The 11,894-nt window shown below is 40.4% G+C and overlaps 2 protein-coding genes across 3 annotated transcripts; both read left to right on the plus strand.

The window, feature by feature from the left end:
• Positions 1-502: 502 nt before the first annotated feature.
• ttc41 (tetratricopeptide repeat domain 41) lies at positions 503-7,219 on the plus strand. The gene is made up of 16 exons (XM_057324171.1): positions 503-1,243; positions 1,393-1,490; positions 1,605-1,785; positions 1,858-2,075; positions 2,188-2,339; positions 2,439-2,919; positions 3,002-3,241; positions 3,383-3,554; positions 3,704-3,858; positions 3,978-4,108; positions 4,225-4,393; positions 4,493-4,643; positions 4,728-4,877; positions 4,958-5,079; positions 6,578-6,704; positions 6,773-7,219. The coding sequence occupies exons 1-16, from the start codon at positions 585-587 to the stop codon at positions 7,173-7,175; spliced, it is 3,609 nt and encodes a 1,202-aa protein (XP_057180154.1). The 5' UTR covers positions 503-584; the 3' UTR covers positions 7,176-7,219.
• Positions 7,220-7,425: 206 nt separating this feature from the next.
• On the plus strand, positions 7,426-11,710 carry parp12b (poly (ADP-ribose) polymerase family, member 12b). 2 transcript variants are annotated; one of them, XM_057324172.1, is made up of 8 exons: positions 7,426-7,867; positions 8,557-8,692; positions 9,512-9,767; positions 10,197-10,289; positions 10,380-10,506; positions 10,614-10,782; positions 10,899-11,019; positions 11,111-11,710. In XM_057324172.1, exons 1-8 carry the CDS (start codon positions 7,536-7,538, stop codon positions 11,209-11,211), a joined length of 1,335 nt encoding a protein of 444 aa, XP_057180155.1. In that variant the 5' UTR covers positions 7,426-7,535; the 3' UTR covers positions 11,212-11,710. The 2 variants fall into 2 exon arrangements, with proteins under 2 accessions (XP_057180155.1, XP_057180156.1); XM_057324173.1 differs by lacking the exon at positions 10,197-10,289 and having other exon boundaries at positions 10,353-10,506.
• Positions 11,711-11,894: the final 184 nt, after the last annotated feature.

Raw genomic sequence — 11,894 nt, forward strand, 5'->3', positions numbered from 1 at the left:
GTCGGAGGCGGTGTCTAGCTGTCGTGAGCCAATCGCTGCACCCCACGCACAACACCGCACCAATCAGAGAGCGGTTCGCAGCCGGCGTCCTCCAATCACTGTCTTACATGTCCGATTTTACACGTTCTAATCGTGTCTCGCGTTGATTGGCTCGACGGGATGTCAGTTCGTCGAGGGAGCGTTGTGAGGAGATTTCGTCATAGAGTGCGACAGCTGATCTGGGGACGGTTTGCGTGTTGTTTGCTGCTTTGAACGGCTTGGAAAGAATTGAACTAACTGATGCCGAATCAGAATTACGCCCGCAGCGTTGAATTGTGGTTGTTGGACACATATAGGTCTTGGGGTTACCTTAACAACCCGTTGTCATGGTGAAGACCACAAGAAGACTCACACATCGGTGGTTCACTTAACATAACACGCGCTGATTTGAATGTGTTGTTTTTGTTGCGTTGTTTCATGCTTGGAATTACATTAATATATTTGTTTTTAATTAATATATAGCTTAGATGCTTTTATTTTGTTGAATATTGTATAAAAGCATATTATGTTTAGTTGAGCATTCATATTTAGAAGTATGTAAAAGTATGCAAGGGACAAAAAAGAGGGTAAGACCGGTCCGCCAATACCTGGCGTGTCCTCTTCGGCCTTACATGTGCCATGTAGAAGATGATCTACAGCAAGAGTTATCTTACCTTAATGCACAGGTGTTCCCTTACCTGGACTCACTTTGCTTGGCCAGGGGAACCTGTTTCCGACCTGTGGACTTACAGCGAGATGAAGATAATGACATGAGCTACCATAAGCCACCTGCTCTCTCCGATCAACAGTTCAAAATCAGTCTGGATCTCATTGATCGATCATCTTTTTTCATTTGTCTTCTCGGATATAAATATGGTGATTTTCTGCAAGGCGAGAACAGGTCCACTTTCGATATCGGACCTTGTTCTTTTTCTCAGGTGGCCAGGAACTTGCATGTTGCTGCAATGGCTGGTTACCCTTGGGTCACGGAGGACGAGTATGGAACCTGCAGCCTGACAGAGCTAGAGATCATCAAGGCGGCATTTCAGGACAAGCACAGAATATGTTTCTTTTATTTCAAAGACTACACGCCCCAGGACAATATGGAGAAAATCAGTGACAAAATGCTCATATCCCTAAGTGAGCTGTACACCGAAAACCATAGTGTGAGACGTCGAATGAGAAATCTTAAAAGAAGAATTATAGGCCGCTGTCTTCCTGTCAGGTTTGAACGCCAAAAAAACCTTGAATTGAAGATTTGTAAACACAAAGGCAGAGTTACATTTACTGTGATGCAGAAATGCTAAAGCACATTTGTTTGTCAGATGCAGAGATGATTTTGGGATTATTATGAATTCATTTATTTCATTACAGATTCTTCAGAAACTTGCATGAGCTTGGGATGATGATGAGGAATGACTGGGAAGCGGTTATAAATCAGTTTTATGGAGATCCAGAGTATCCAGTCGCAGGTAGCACTCATAAAGGGACCCTCCACACCAATGTTTTCTTATGATTGTGCTTTATATATATTACATATACAGTATATTATGGTGTATAATGTTCTATGGTCATTTATATTGAAGGAAGGCAAGATTTATTGGATCTCCGTTGTCATGAGAGCCACGGCCGTGCATTGTGCGACTGGTTTGTGCCCTCAACACAAGCCACTAAAATACTGAACATATTCAACACATTTGTGCATCCTATAACCCATCACACAAAATGTGAGATGCACTCGAGAAATCGAGAAGCTCATTTCAAATGGTAAGATGATCTAAACCTAATGAAGCAGTTTAAGCACTTATGTTAGAAGTTATGACCCTTGTGTTCTTTTAGTGATCTTGGCAGCAAAGAATCAGAGAAGTCTGTTTTGCTGGTATGTGGTGAAAGGGGTTGTGGGAAGTCAACTCTGGCGGCATGGTGGCTACAGACCTTCTGCAGAGAGAATCCTGATGTTCCGGTCATCTCTCATTTCTGTGGGACAAGCACGTCCAGCACTGATGTCCGATCCATGCTTAGACAGTTGACTGGTGAACTTCAAAGAGTGCATTATGGTGAATTTCCTTGAGACTTGGAAATTAAAAAATGAGTTTGATTGGTTTAAATGCAATATATGATGGCTACATTTTTATTCATAATGCATGGTGTGTTTTACAATGTCTACAGATTGGGATGGAATTTTGGAAGATGCTACTGAGCTTGAACCCCTTCATCAGATGGTGCAGGCGTTCTCTGCAGCAGTCCGATATGGGCCTTGTGTACTTTTACTAGATGGCATTGACCTTCTGACAGAAACATTTGGACTCTCAGTTCAAGAGGTGATCTTTATTTTAAACCAAAAACCTTCTGAGAATAAACTGATCTGAAAAGATTTCAGCAATGTGTCCATAGATTATCACTTCATTGTAATTTTACAGGTGAAGGAGCTAAAATGGTTGCCGGATGCTCTACCACCCCGGTGTAAATGTATCATTACGACAACATTTTCAGACCTCACTTATAAAAGTCTCAATGTCAGGACCGATGTCCATACTCTCACATGTCCCGATCTTTCTGATCCTAGCATCCACCGCAGTATTTTACTTAAACATCTATCATTACCTTGCAAAGAACTGCCAACCAATGTTTTCCAAAGAATTGCGGCTAAGAAGCTATGCCACTTGCCAGCCTTTTTAGCTCTCCTTGGTACAGAAATGCGGTCGTGTGGGGTGCAGAGGGAGAAAGAAGAAGAGATCGAGCTGTTGGAGGAATACATAGATGTTGATTCAATGCCAGAGCTCTGGGTGAAGGTCATTCTTCGCTGGGTGAAAGATTACAATGGATCTAGTAGTCGAACACAAGCTATTAGTCACTGTAAAGTCACTAGCGATGCAACAAATACTGCATTATTTACAGAAGGTAAATCTTTATTCTATAAACCAGAGTCTGGCCAATGAGATGAGGTGATGAATTTACAGCCCTTCTCTCTTCCTCTCTTCAGACCTGTCGGGCTGGGTATGGGACACATTGTGCTTAATTCATCTGTCTCATGCTGGTTTGACTGAGGCTGAGATTCTGGCTTTGTTGGAAGATCTTGGTTATTTTGGAAATCCCAAAGATGAGGTGCTGGAGTGGGCCCGACTGCGCTCTGCATTTTGGCCCTGGGTTCAGGAGAAAGCCAATGGTCATTTGACCATCATGCATCAGTCTTTTAGCCAAGCTATGAACCTGTTGCTTCTTGGTGAGGTTATGTTCATGCTAAGGGTTTAACAACAAAACATCTTTTGAATTTAGCAAAGGAACAATTCACCCAAAATAAATATGGTGCCATAATTCACTGTATGTTGTTAACCCATTTTTACCCCGATCACTTACTTCATAGATTCGAGGGGTCAGGTTAAGAGCCAAAATGTCTTCAACCAGATCCTTGCTGACTTTTTTCAGAAGTCCAGTTTGCAACTTTGTTCTTGGGTACGGAAGATGGAAGAGATTCCTTGGCACCTGATGCAAATGGGCTCTTTCAAAGAGCTACACAGTTTCCTCAGCGATCCAGTGTAAGACTGCAAACATAATCTGAGAGTTTGTCGCTGTGTTACGTCAGTCTCTCATATATGAATAAATAAAGATAATAGACTTCATACACCAGCTAATTATTATTAAGCTGTACAAATACAATGATAACATATCTCCGTATTTTCCACAGTACTGTAGAGGCTTTGTCAAACAAACTGGAGCAGTACCCAAAGCTGACAACTGATGTTATACATTACTGGACACTACTAAGGGACAGAGGTTTTGACCCTGCTTCCTCTTTCCAGTTTCTGATGTTTCAGGCTTGTAGAATGGAGGATCTTGATGGTAAATACAGTATATTTTGTTATCATATCCAGATGACATTTGAAAAGACAGAAGAAATCAGACAGCAAGCATCTCACATTGCCAATGATGCACTAAAGGTTCATTTGATTTATTTTTAGAAAGAACCACATGGAGATTATCACTGTTCTGCGCGAAGGTTCTCCTCTGTTTTGGTGAGAGCCATCAGACCGAGGAGCTGTTACTACAAACTGATCGAATCTTCCGAAGGGTCAAAATGAGGAAAAGCAAAGTATTCTCAATCAGAAATCAACTGTGCTCGATAATCATAATAAGTGTTTTGCGTAGTCACTATAGTTTTTCATGTTAAAGCTTACAATAGGATTGTTGGTGTCATGTTCTCTACAGGGTGAGGAACTGGACAGAGACATTTTGAAGTTAGTCCTGAAGGTGCAGCATATGCTGGCAAATCTTTATGTCCAAATGCACCGGCTGAAGGATGCCGAGATGTATTGCCACAAGGGACTTGAGACAGCCCAGTACCTGACAGATAGCACAGAGGTCCAACTTATAGTCGGTAAAATATATTTCAGATTGAAACATTAAACCTTTATAAATAGACAAGCTGTATGTTTTTCTGACAAGCAACACACAGAGTCCAAATCCGCTCTTGCAGGACAGATGCTATGTTGTCTGTGTCTGATATTGCTGGAAGATGGACGACTATATGCAGTGCCAGGACTTCTGAAAGAGATCAGCTCTGTTAGACACATGTCTGACCATCCCTGTTCCGAAGGCACTGTGTTGTTTTTGAAGGCCATACACAAGTAAGACAACTGAATGGTAGCTTGGATGTTAATGACCTCTTATCAATAATAGTTTTAAGTAACTATATTTCCTAATATGTCAAGAATGAGTCTTAATGAGCTCAAAGAAGCTGAGAGATGCCTCCAAGCGGCCCTGTCCAGCAGGAGGGGCTGGTATGGTTCTGAGCATCGACTGGTGGCAGAAGTGGAGGAGCAGCTCGCAGATCTCTGGGCCGACACACAGTCGGACACAGAGTGAGAGATTGATCTTATTGTATGGATTTGATCATCTGTCTGTCATCACACCTCACGTCACGTATTTATTTCACATGTAGATGGGAACAGAGGAAGATTGTTGAACTGTACCTCCATGTTTTGAGCATTAAAGAGACTGAGGCTCAAACATTGCATCAAGTCAACCTGCAGAAAGATCTTGCTGTGATTCTTGTGAAGTTCGGTAAGTAACTGAATGGCCTCATTGCTTGGTTCTACAGTTGTGTGATTTTTGTTTTGGGAATAACAATAATAATTGGACAGTTACTTTAAGAATCCTATGGTTGTATTTTATTCAGCTGGTAAATGAAGCGGAAAATCAATGTTAGGCAGTCTGTACTAGTTTGAAAACAACAAACTTTGGTAACACTTTACATTAAGGTACCCTTTATAAAGCATTTATAAATGTGTTCATTAATGATTAATAAGTCATTTACAAATGCATTATAAAGCACTTAAAACTGCCTAAATAAAAAGGGATTCTTACGAAATACCTGCCAAATAGTGAGCTATTTTTAACTCACATGTTATAAATGCTTAATAAATGTGATACTTCACAGGCATCCACTTTTCTTTAAAGTGCACTTTCATGGGCTGTCAATACTTCTAAATAGTACTGTGCCTTGTGAGCATTCTGTTTCTACAATAAATAATAAATAAATGCTTTCTGGTTTTGATGAACTATTGGAAGTAATTGAATCATTAATAAAGCATCATGAACAAACAAGTTTAAAGTGAAATTGACCTATTAGTCAGATATGGTGACCCATACCCGAAATGTGACCTCTGCATTTAACCCATCCAGAGAGTAGTGAACACACGCACAGCAAGTGGTGACCACACGTACACCCGGAGCAGTGGGCAGCTATCACTGCAGCGCCGCGGGAGCAAGTAGGGGTCAGGTGCCTTGCTCAAGGGCACTTCAGTCGTTACCCGCCGGCCCTGAGATGGCTTTCAGTTCAATAAAACAACACAAAAACTATATTTTGGATATCTACTTAACTAAGGTGGGCACTGGGAATGCTGTGATCTGTACTGCATTTTTGTAACTGACAGATTCCGGCCAAAAAAAAACACAATACGGGAGTGGGAGGGAATGGGAGTTATTCTTCTGGGCTTGGGACGGGACCGGATTTTCCCCCAGTTTTTTCGCGGGATTGGGATGGGACGGATTTTTTTTGTGGGAGTGGGACGGGAGAGGTTTGAAAATCCACTCCTGTGTCACCCTCTACTTTGGAATAGCATCATGATCTGAAGGCATTCTGGAGGGCACCAGCAACATGGTTTGAAAAGTGACATAAGATATGAAATATACAATAATAAGAAAAACCAACATAACACCCAGTCTCCCGTCTGACAACCTATTTTGCAAACAACATCAAGATAATAATGAATCTGCTTTTGAGTCAAATAAATAATGAATAAATACACCTATTAAGCATTTATAACATGTGAGTTACAAATGGCTCACTATTTGGCAGGTATTTCGTAGAATCCCCCTTTTTATTTATGCAGTTATATCTGCTTTATAATGCATTTGTAAATGACTTATTAATCATTAATGAACACATTTATAAATGCTTTATGAATGGAACGTTAATGTAAAGTGTTACCGTAACTTTTCCTGCTTGTAGTAGACACTTTAATGTATCATAGGTGTCTTTTATTTGTTTTTTTGCCAGGTAAATTCCTGTTGCGTAGCAGCAGTAAAGCGGAGAGGAGAGAGGGGCTGGATCTACTTCAAAGAGCTTCAGACATTAGGATTTGCATCCTGGGCCACGAGCACCCGCTCACCAGAGAGTTTGAGCAGTAAGTTCAATGTCCTTACAATATCTCATCATTCTTTAGACTTTTATTGATGATGTTCTCTTCTGCAGTCTTTCAAACACTAATGTTATAGGACTGAGGAAATTTGTGCCAGAGGTCATTAGGCCAGGCTCAAACAGGAAACAGTCACTGAGGGCATCACCCACTGCTTCTCTGCTACAGCTACAACAAACAAAATCCAAGTCACATATTCCAAGACCAACCACCAGACTCTCTAGGACCTCATCAGATGTAAGACCATCACCGGATAATCCAATTTACAGCCAGGATGAAACCCTAAAGAGACCATGGATGACTTTCCAGGTGTCAGTATTTGGGCCACAGAGTGATATTAGAACTCTGTTGCCAAGAGAAAAAGCTGGTTTACATACGTCTCGTCCGAGGTCAGTTGGGAGGTGTTTCCCAGAGAGATGCATCATACAGGAGGAAGCACTTAAGCCACAGAATCAGTAGATGAGAATCCTCTCCTCTCCTCTCCTAAAATGTGGAATAGGATAGATAAACCTTATTCTAACTGCAATACTTCTCAAATAACTCTATGTCTGTTTTAATATTGTTTATCTTTTTAATATGTACACATTACTGTGTTGATTGCATATTTCACTTCTGTTGGCGCCTTTGTGGTTTTATAATACCTTAAAATTTAATTGAATGTGAGACTTTTATTTTGAAAAGCTGGCGCTGGGTACTTGGCTTTGAGCCTTGGTACGTTGCGGTTTCCGCTTTCATTTCGCCAGAAACCAAACCAAAGACCGAAACGCAGATTCGGCAGCACAGACGTACGGGTACACAGATGCGCAGATCTGCGCAGAAATGTCCAGCTTTTCTCCCATCATACATCATGCGACCAGCATTTTATGCAGCAATAAAGGCTCCATGGAGTTATCGCAACTCCACCGGGCAGTTTTTAGAAGCTTCGCGGACATCACAGAAGACACGTTTTGGTACATTATTGAAGGATGTGCCCGCTTTACTGTTGTCGCGAGCAGACCCAGAGCTGAAGATGCGCAGTCTGAACGCATCGTTGTGGCCGAAACATCTCTGCGACTTTGCAAGAAATACTCCCAGAATGAATGTTACCAATGCCAGGATTTACATCTATGCAAGTATTTCGTTTACGGGAATTGCAGATATGGGAAGGGAAGGTAAGGATGAGAGCCGAAAAATCCATTGTCATTTTTTCCTCCGTTATATTGGCAAAATAAAACGTATAATGTATTCGAGTCCATAAAAGGACATGCACGGTAGCTATATTTAGAAAGAATAATGTTTACAATCTATTTTGTTAGTTATCGAGTCTTTTTAGGGGACATATAACAATGTGTAACATTGACAATATTAAGATTCCTTAGTTTAGCTACAATTTAGTTTTAGTATAGCTTTATAGATCTTACGTGTTTAACATCTTTTACGTTTCCAGAGGAAAGTCTCTACTAAAAAGTTGGGACACGCCCACTCAGTTTTATTATGACTGTTTTCTCATTTTAAAATAAGTATAATTCATTTAAAATGTTTTAAAGTACATCAAAAATTTAATTAATTAGTTCATTTATAAAATTCAAAATAACAAGTCATCACAACTATGACAAAAGTGTGACATCTTGGTTGTAAAAATATAAAACTAATCAGTATATTAAATGGTTAAAAGTACCCAACCATTGACTTTAGATAGTCTTTTCCTTTGCTTCTTTTATTTAAACGATTTTTTTATTATGTATTTGTTAAAGGTAGAAGCCATAATTGTTACATTAACTTGATTGTTATTGACTGTTATTGATCTGCCATCATAATACAGTAACTTAAGAACTGTTAAACAGGCTGGTGTGTTTTTCAGAAAGGCGTGCAAGTTTTCTCATAATATTCAGTCCAAGCATAACTACCCCCTGCTGCGAGAGTGTACACTTCACGAACTGAACGAGGATGACCTCTTCCTGCTTCTGCTTCAAAATGACCCGACCCTTCTGCCAGAGGTGAGGAAATGCAAACGAGAAGACAAAATGCATACCTACAACTCCTTTCTCACAACTAAATTTCTACCCGGAGCCAAACTCACGCTATGATTGGAATATTTCTGCATTCCAGGTCCCTCGCCTGCCGTATGAAACGTCCTTCTCCGTTTCACTGTGCCCTCAGTTACCAGATGTTTTCAGGGTAGATGAGAGCTCGTGTAACCACAAAGCTAAACGTCATTTCTTTGAGCTTGAGTCAGCGACTGGTCACACCCAAATATAGAATGTCATAGTGCCAGGTCATTGAAAAGTCTTTTCTTTATAACTTAGTCCGTAAAGGAACTTGTTTTCTGCGTGGTGCCCGGGATATGGAGCAATCTGATAATTCAGATTTTCTAAAAAAAAAAACAAGACAAATCGAGCCAAAGATGTTCCACCTCATCCACCCACAATCAGTATGTTAATGATGGCAAAGAAATAAACAAAAGCCGCATTTGAGAAGAATTGTGCTCTTCAGTCCTGTGTGTTCAGAATGAAGAGTTGATCGATGATTCTGCGTTTGTGTCATCGCCTTGGGTTTGGACATAATTAAAAAGAAAAGAAAAACAAAACAAAAAAATCAAAAGAAAAAGAGAAAAATGCCTGTTGATGAAAGTGGGGAATGTCCAGTTACCCAAGAGGTAAAGTCTTTTTTCCTGTGAGCTCTGTGCACACTGGTTTCATGTAGAAGTGTTTTTAGTATTCTCACATATTATTGAATTGCACGAGTGACATGGGATTTTGCACACTCTCACTTTCCCTGGCTAGTATTCATCCCCACCTCGTGCTGTGTACACACAGGTTTGTGCTCACTACAATAAAGGCACTGGGCTTTTCGGGGCCTGTACCTTTATGGAGCGCTGCACTAAGGTGCATATTTGTCAGCACTTTGTTCAAGACGCCTGTCTGTTCGGCCCGAAGTGCAAACGGCAGCACAGCATCGACGAGCACAGCCGCAGGATGCTGGAGGAGCGGGGTCTCGGTGGTGACCTCATCCATGACCTGCCCTACATCTACCAGAATGTTCACCGGCTGAATTTACAGACGCTTCAGAATGGTAGGCGGCTAAGAACACATACTCTATATGCATTTATTAAAAAAAAAAAAGCAAGCTTTCACTTATTCCATGTTTTTAGAAGACTTATTTCTGACTGGTCAATCACAGCATTCTGTTGTTTGCTGTGTCGCATAAAAATATAATCAAAGTTTTTTTATTGTATTCTTCAAAAAGGTATTTATTCGTCTATTATTTGAGTAGCCATGAATTAAGTGGAATAATGTAATTATGATTATTACTATGCAACCATGGCCATTATTACAATATATGAACATACATTTTCAAACGTAATACTACTTATGCTGAATAAAATAGTTTGTAAATGATTAATATAGATACAATTTTATTCCTTCTCCAACCTACCATCAGCGATGACTTATTGGTAATATATCGGTAACTATATCTGCTGACCTGGCATGTGCGTTTTAGAAGTGATATCTGAGCCCGGGCTCAATCCAGTCGCTCAAACAGAGAAGAATGAAATCTGTCTTCACTTCATCAGAGGAAAATGCAAGTTTCAGGGTTGGTTCCTACTGTATATTTTTATTCTCCGTCCTTAATTCTGTTCTCCTTCCCTGTTTACAGCAGTCAAGTTGTTTTTTATTGCTTTAGACCAGTGTGTCCTTGTCCACTTTAATCTTCCATATAAGTGGGAGGTTAACGACGGGAAATCTTGGAGAGATTTGAGAAATATGGAGGAAATAGAAAGAGCTTTCTGTGACCCCAAGAATGAGCACAGGTCGGTACTAATGCACATCTTCACTACACGTATCAGACAAGAACATTATCTCAGACAGTCAAACATTTGAGCATTTAATCTCGGTCCATTCTACTCTCTGGAATCAGTCCAGGTTCAAGGCCGGTGGATCTTCTGTCCATGACCAGGAATCAGGACCCTGTGCGCCGACTCTCAACGGTTTCTTCGGTCTCCAAACCCAACCACTACATCTTGACAACAGAGTGGGTTTGGTACTATAAAGGAGATCATGAGAATTGGATCGAGTATGGCAAACCGGTGAGACGGGGTTGCACAGCTACACTCGGTGTAATCTGAGAGCTGTTTGTTTTTGAGAACACGTTGAAAAAGCGCTCTCGCTGTTTTTGTTTCAACACTGACTCTTCATTTTCTAGGATGATAAACAACGAGTGACGTCTGTCACGTCTAGAGAGCTGGAGAAGGCTTATGTGGAGGATAGTACTGCGGAGGTCACTGTCATTAAGGGCAACAGACATTACTTTGTCAGTTTTCAAGGTACACACATTATACTGCGTGTTGTGATAAGCAGACGTATGGGAAACAGAATTTCTTTACTGGCTTCTTAGTATCACTTCTCTTTTTGCAGATATGTATCAAAGGAACCCCAAACACAACACAAAAAGAAAAGTCCGCAGACGGCCACGCTTCGTGTCTGTTAATGATGTGGAGAGCAAGGCTGCACAGTGACACAACACACACACACACACAGAGTTTACAGACTTGAGAACAGACATTGAAATTCATAGTTACCGTGTTTTTGGATTGTTTGCATTCGGATACAAACTTGCCATTGAATCATGTGCACAAGTGAAATCATTCTCAAGAGACTCTTCAATAAATAAAATCTGTTTTGAACAACCTACAATAGGTATACTATTATGAAAAAAGCATATTCTGTACTTTTTAAGTAGACCCGTCTTTCACCTCCAGTAAATTTACATCTACATCTTCGACTTTTAAGTGCTTATGATTTATTTTGAGCAAAAATAAATTACTGTCAAATATAGTATCAATAGTTCTACCCGCTGAACATATGATACTGTGAATGTTGTCTTATATGTCGGTTTTGTGCCTGGATTTGTCTGGTGTGCCTTTAGTGAATGTGGGACCTAATGGGATGACATGCTTTTAGCCCACTTTTTCATTTTTATATAACCACCAATAAAAACGTCTCCCTGTTTTTCAACATTTGTAAGTCACATTTTTTTAGGCAAACAGCTGTTTGTTAGCCAGTCGTACAGGAGATCATTGCAATCTTCTACCATTAGGTGGCGCCAGGGTTTTCATCGACGGAAGTGTCATGCCATTGATTTGAAGACACTGGGCTAGTTATATTTACATTTGACTTGCGGTTAGTTTCAATTATTTAT

Source organism: Triplophysa rosa, linkage group LG24 (genome assembly GCF_024868665.1).
Source record: "Triplophysa rosa linkage group LG24, Trosa_1v2, whole genome shotgun sequence".
In the NCBI taxonomy this organism is placed as follows: Eukaryota; Metazoa; Chordata; class Actinopteri; order Cypriniformes; family Nemacheilidae; genus Triplophysa; species Triplophysa rosa.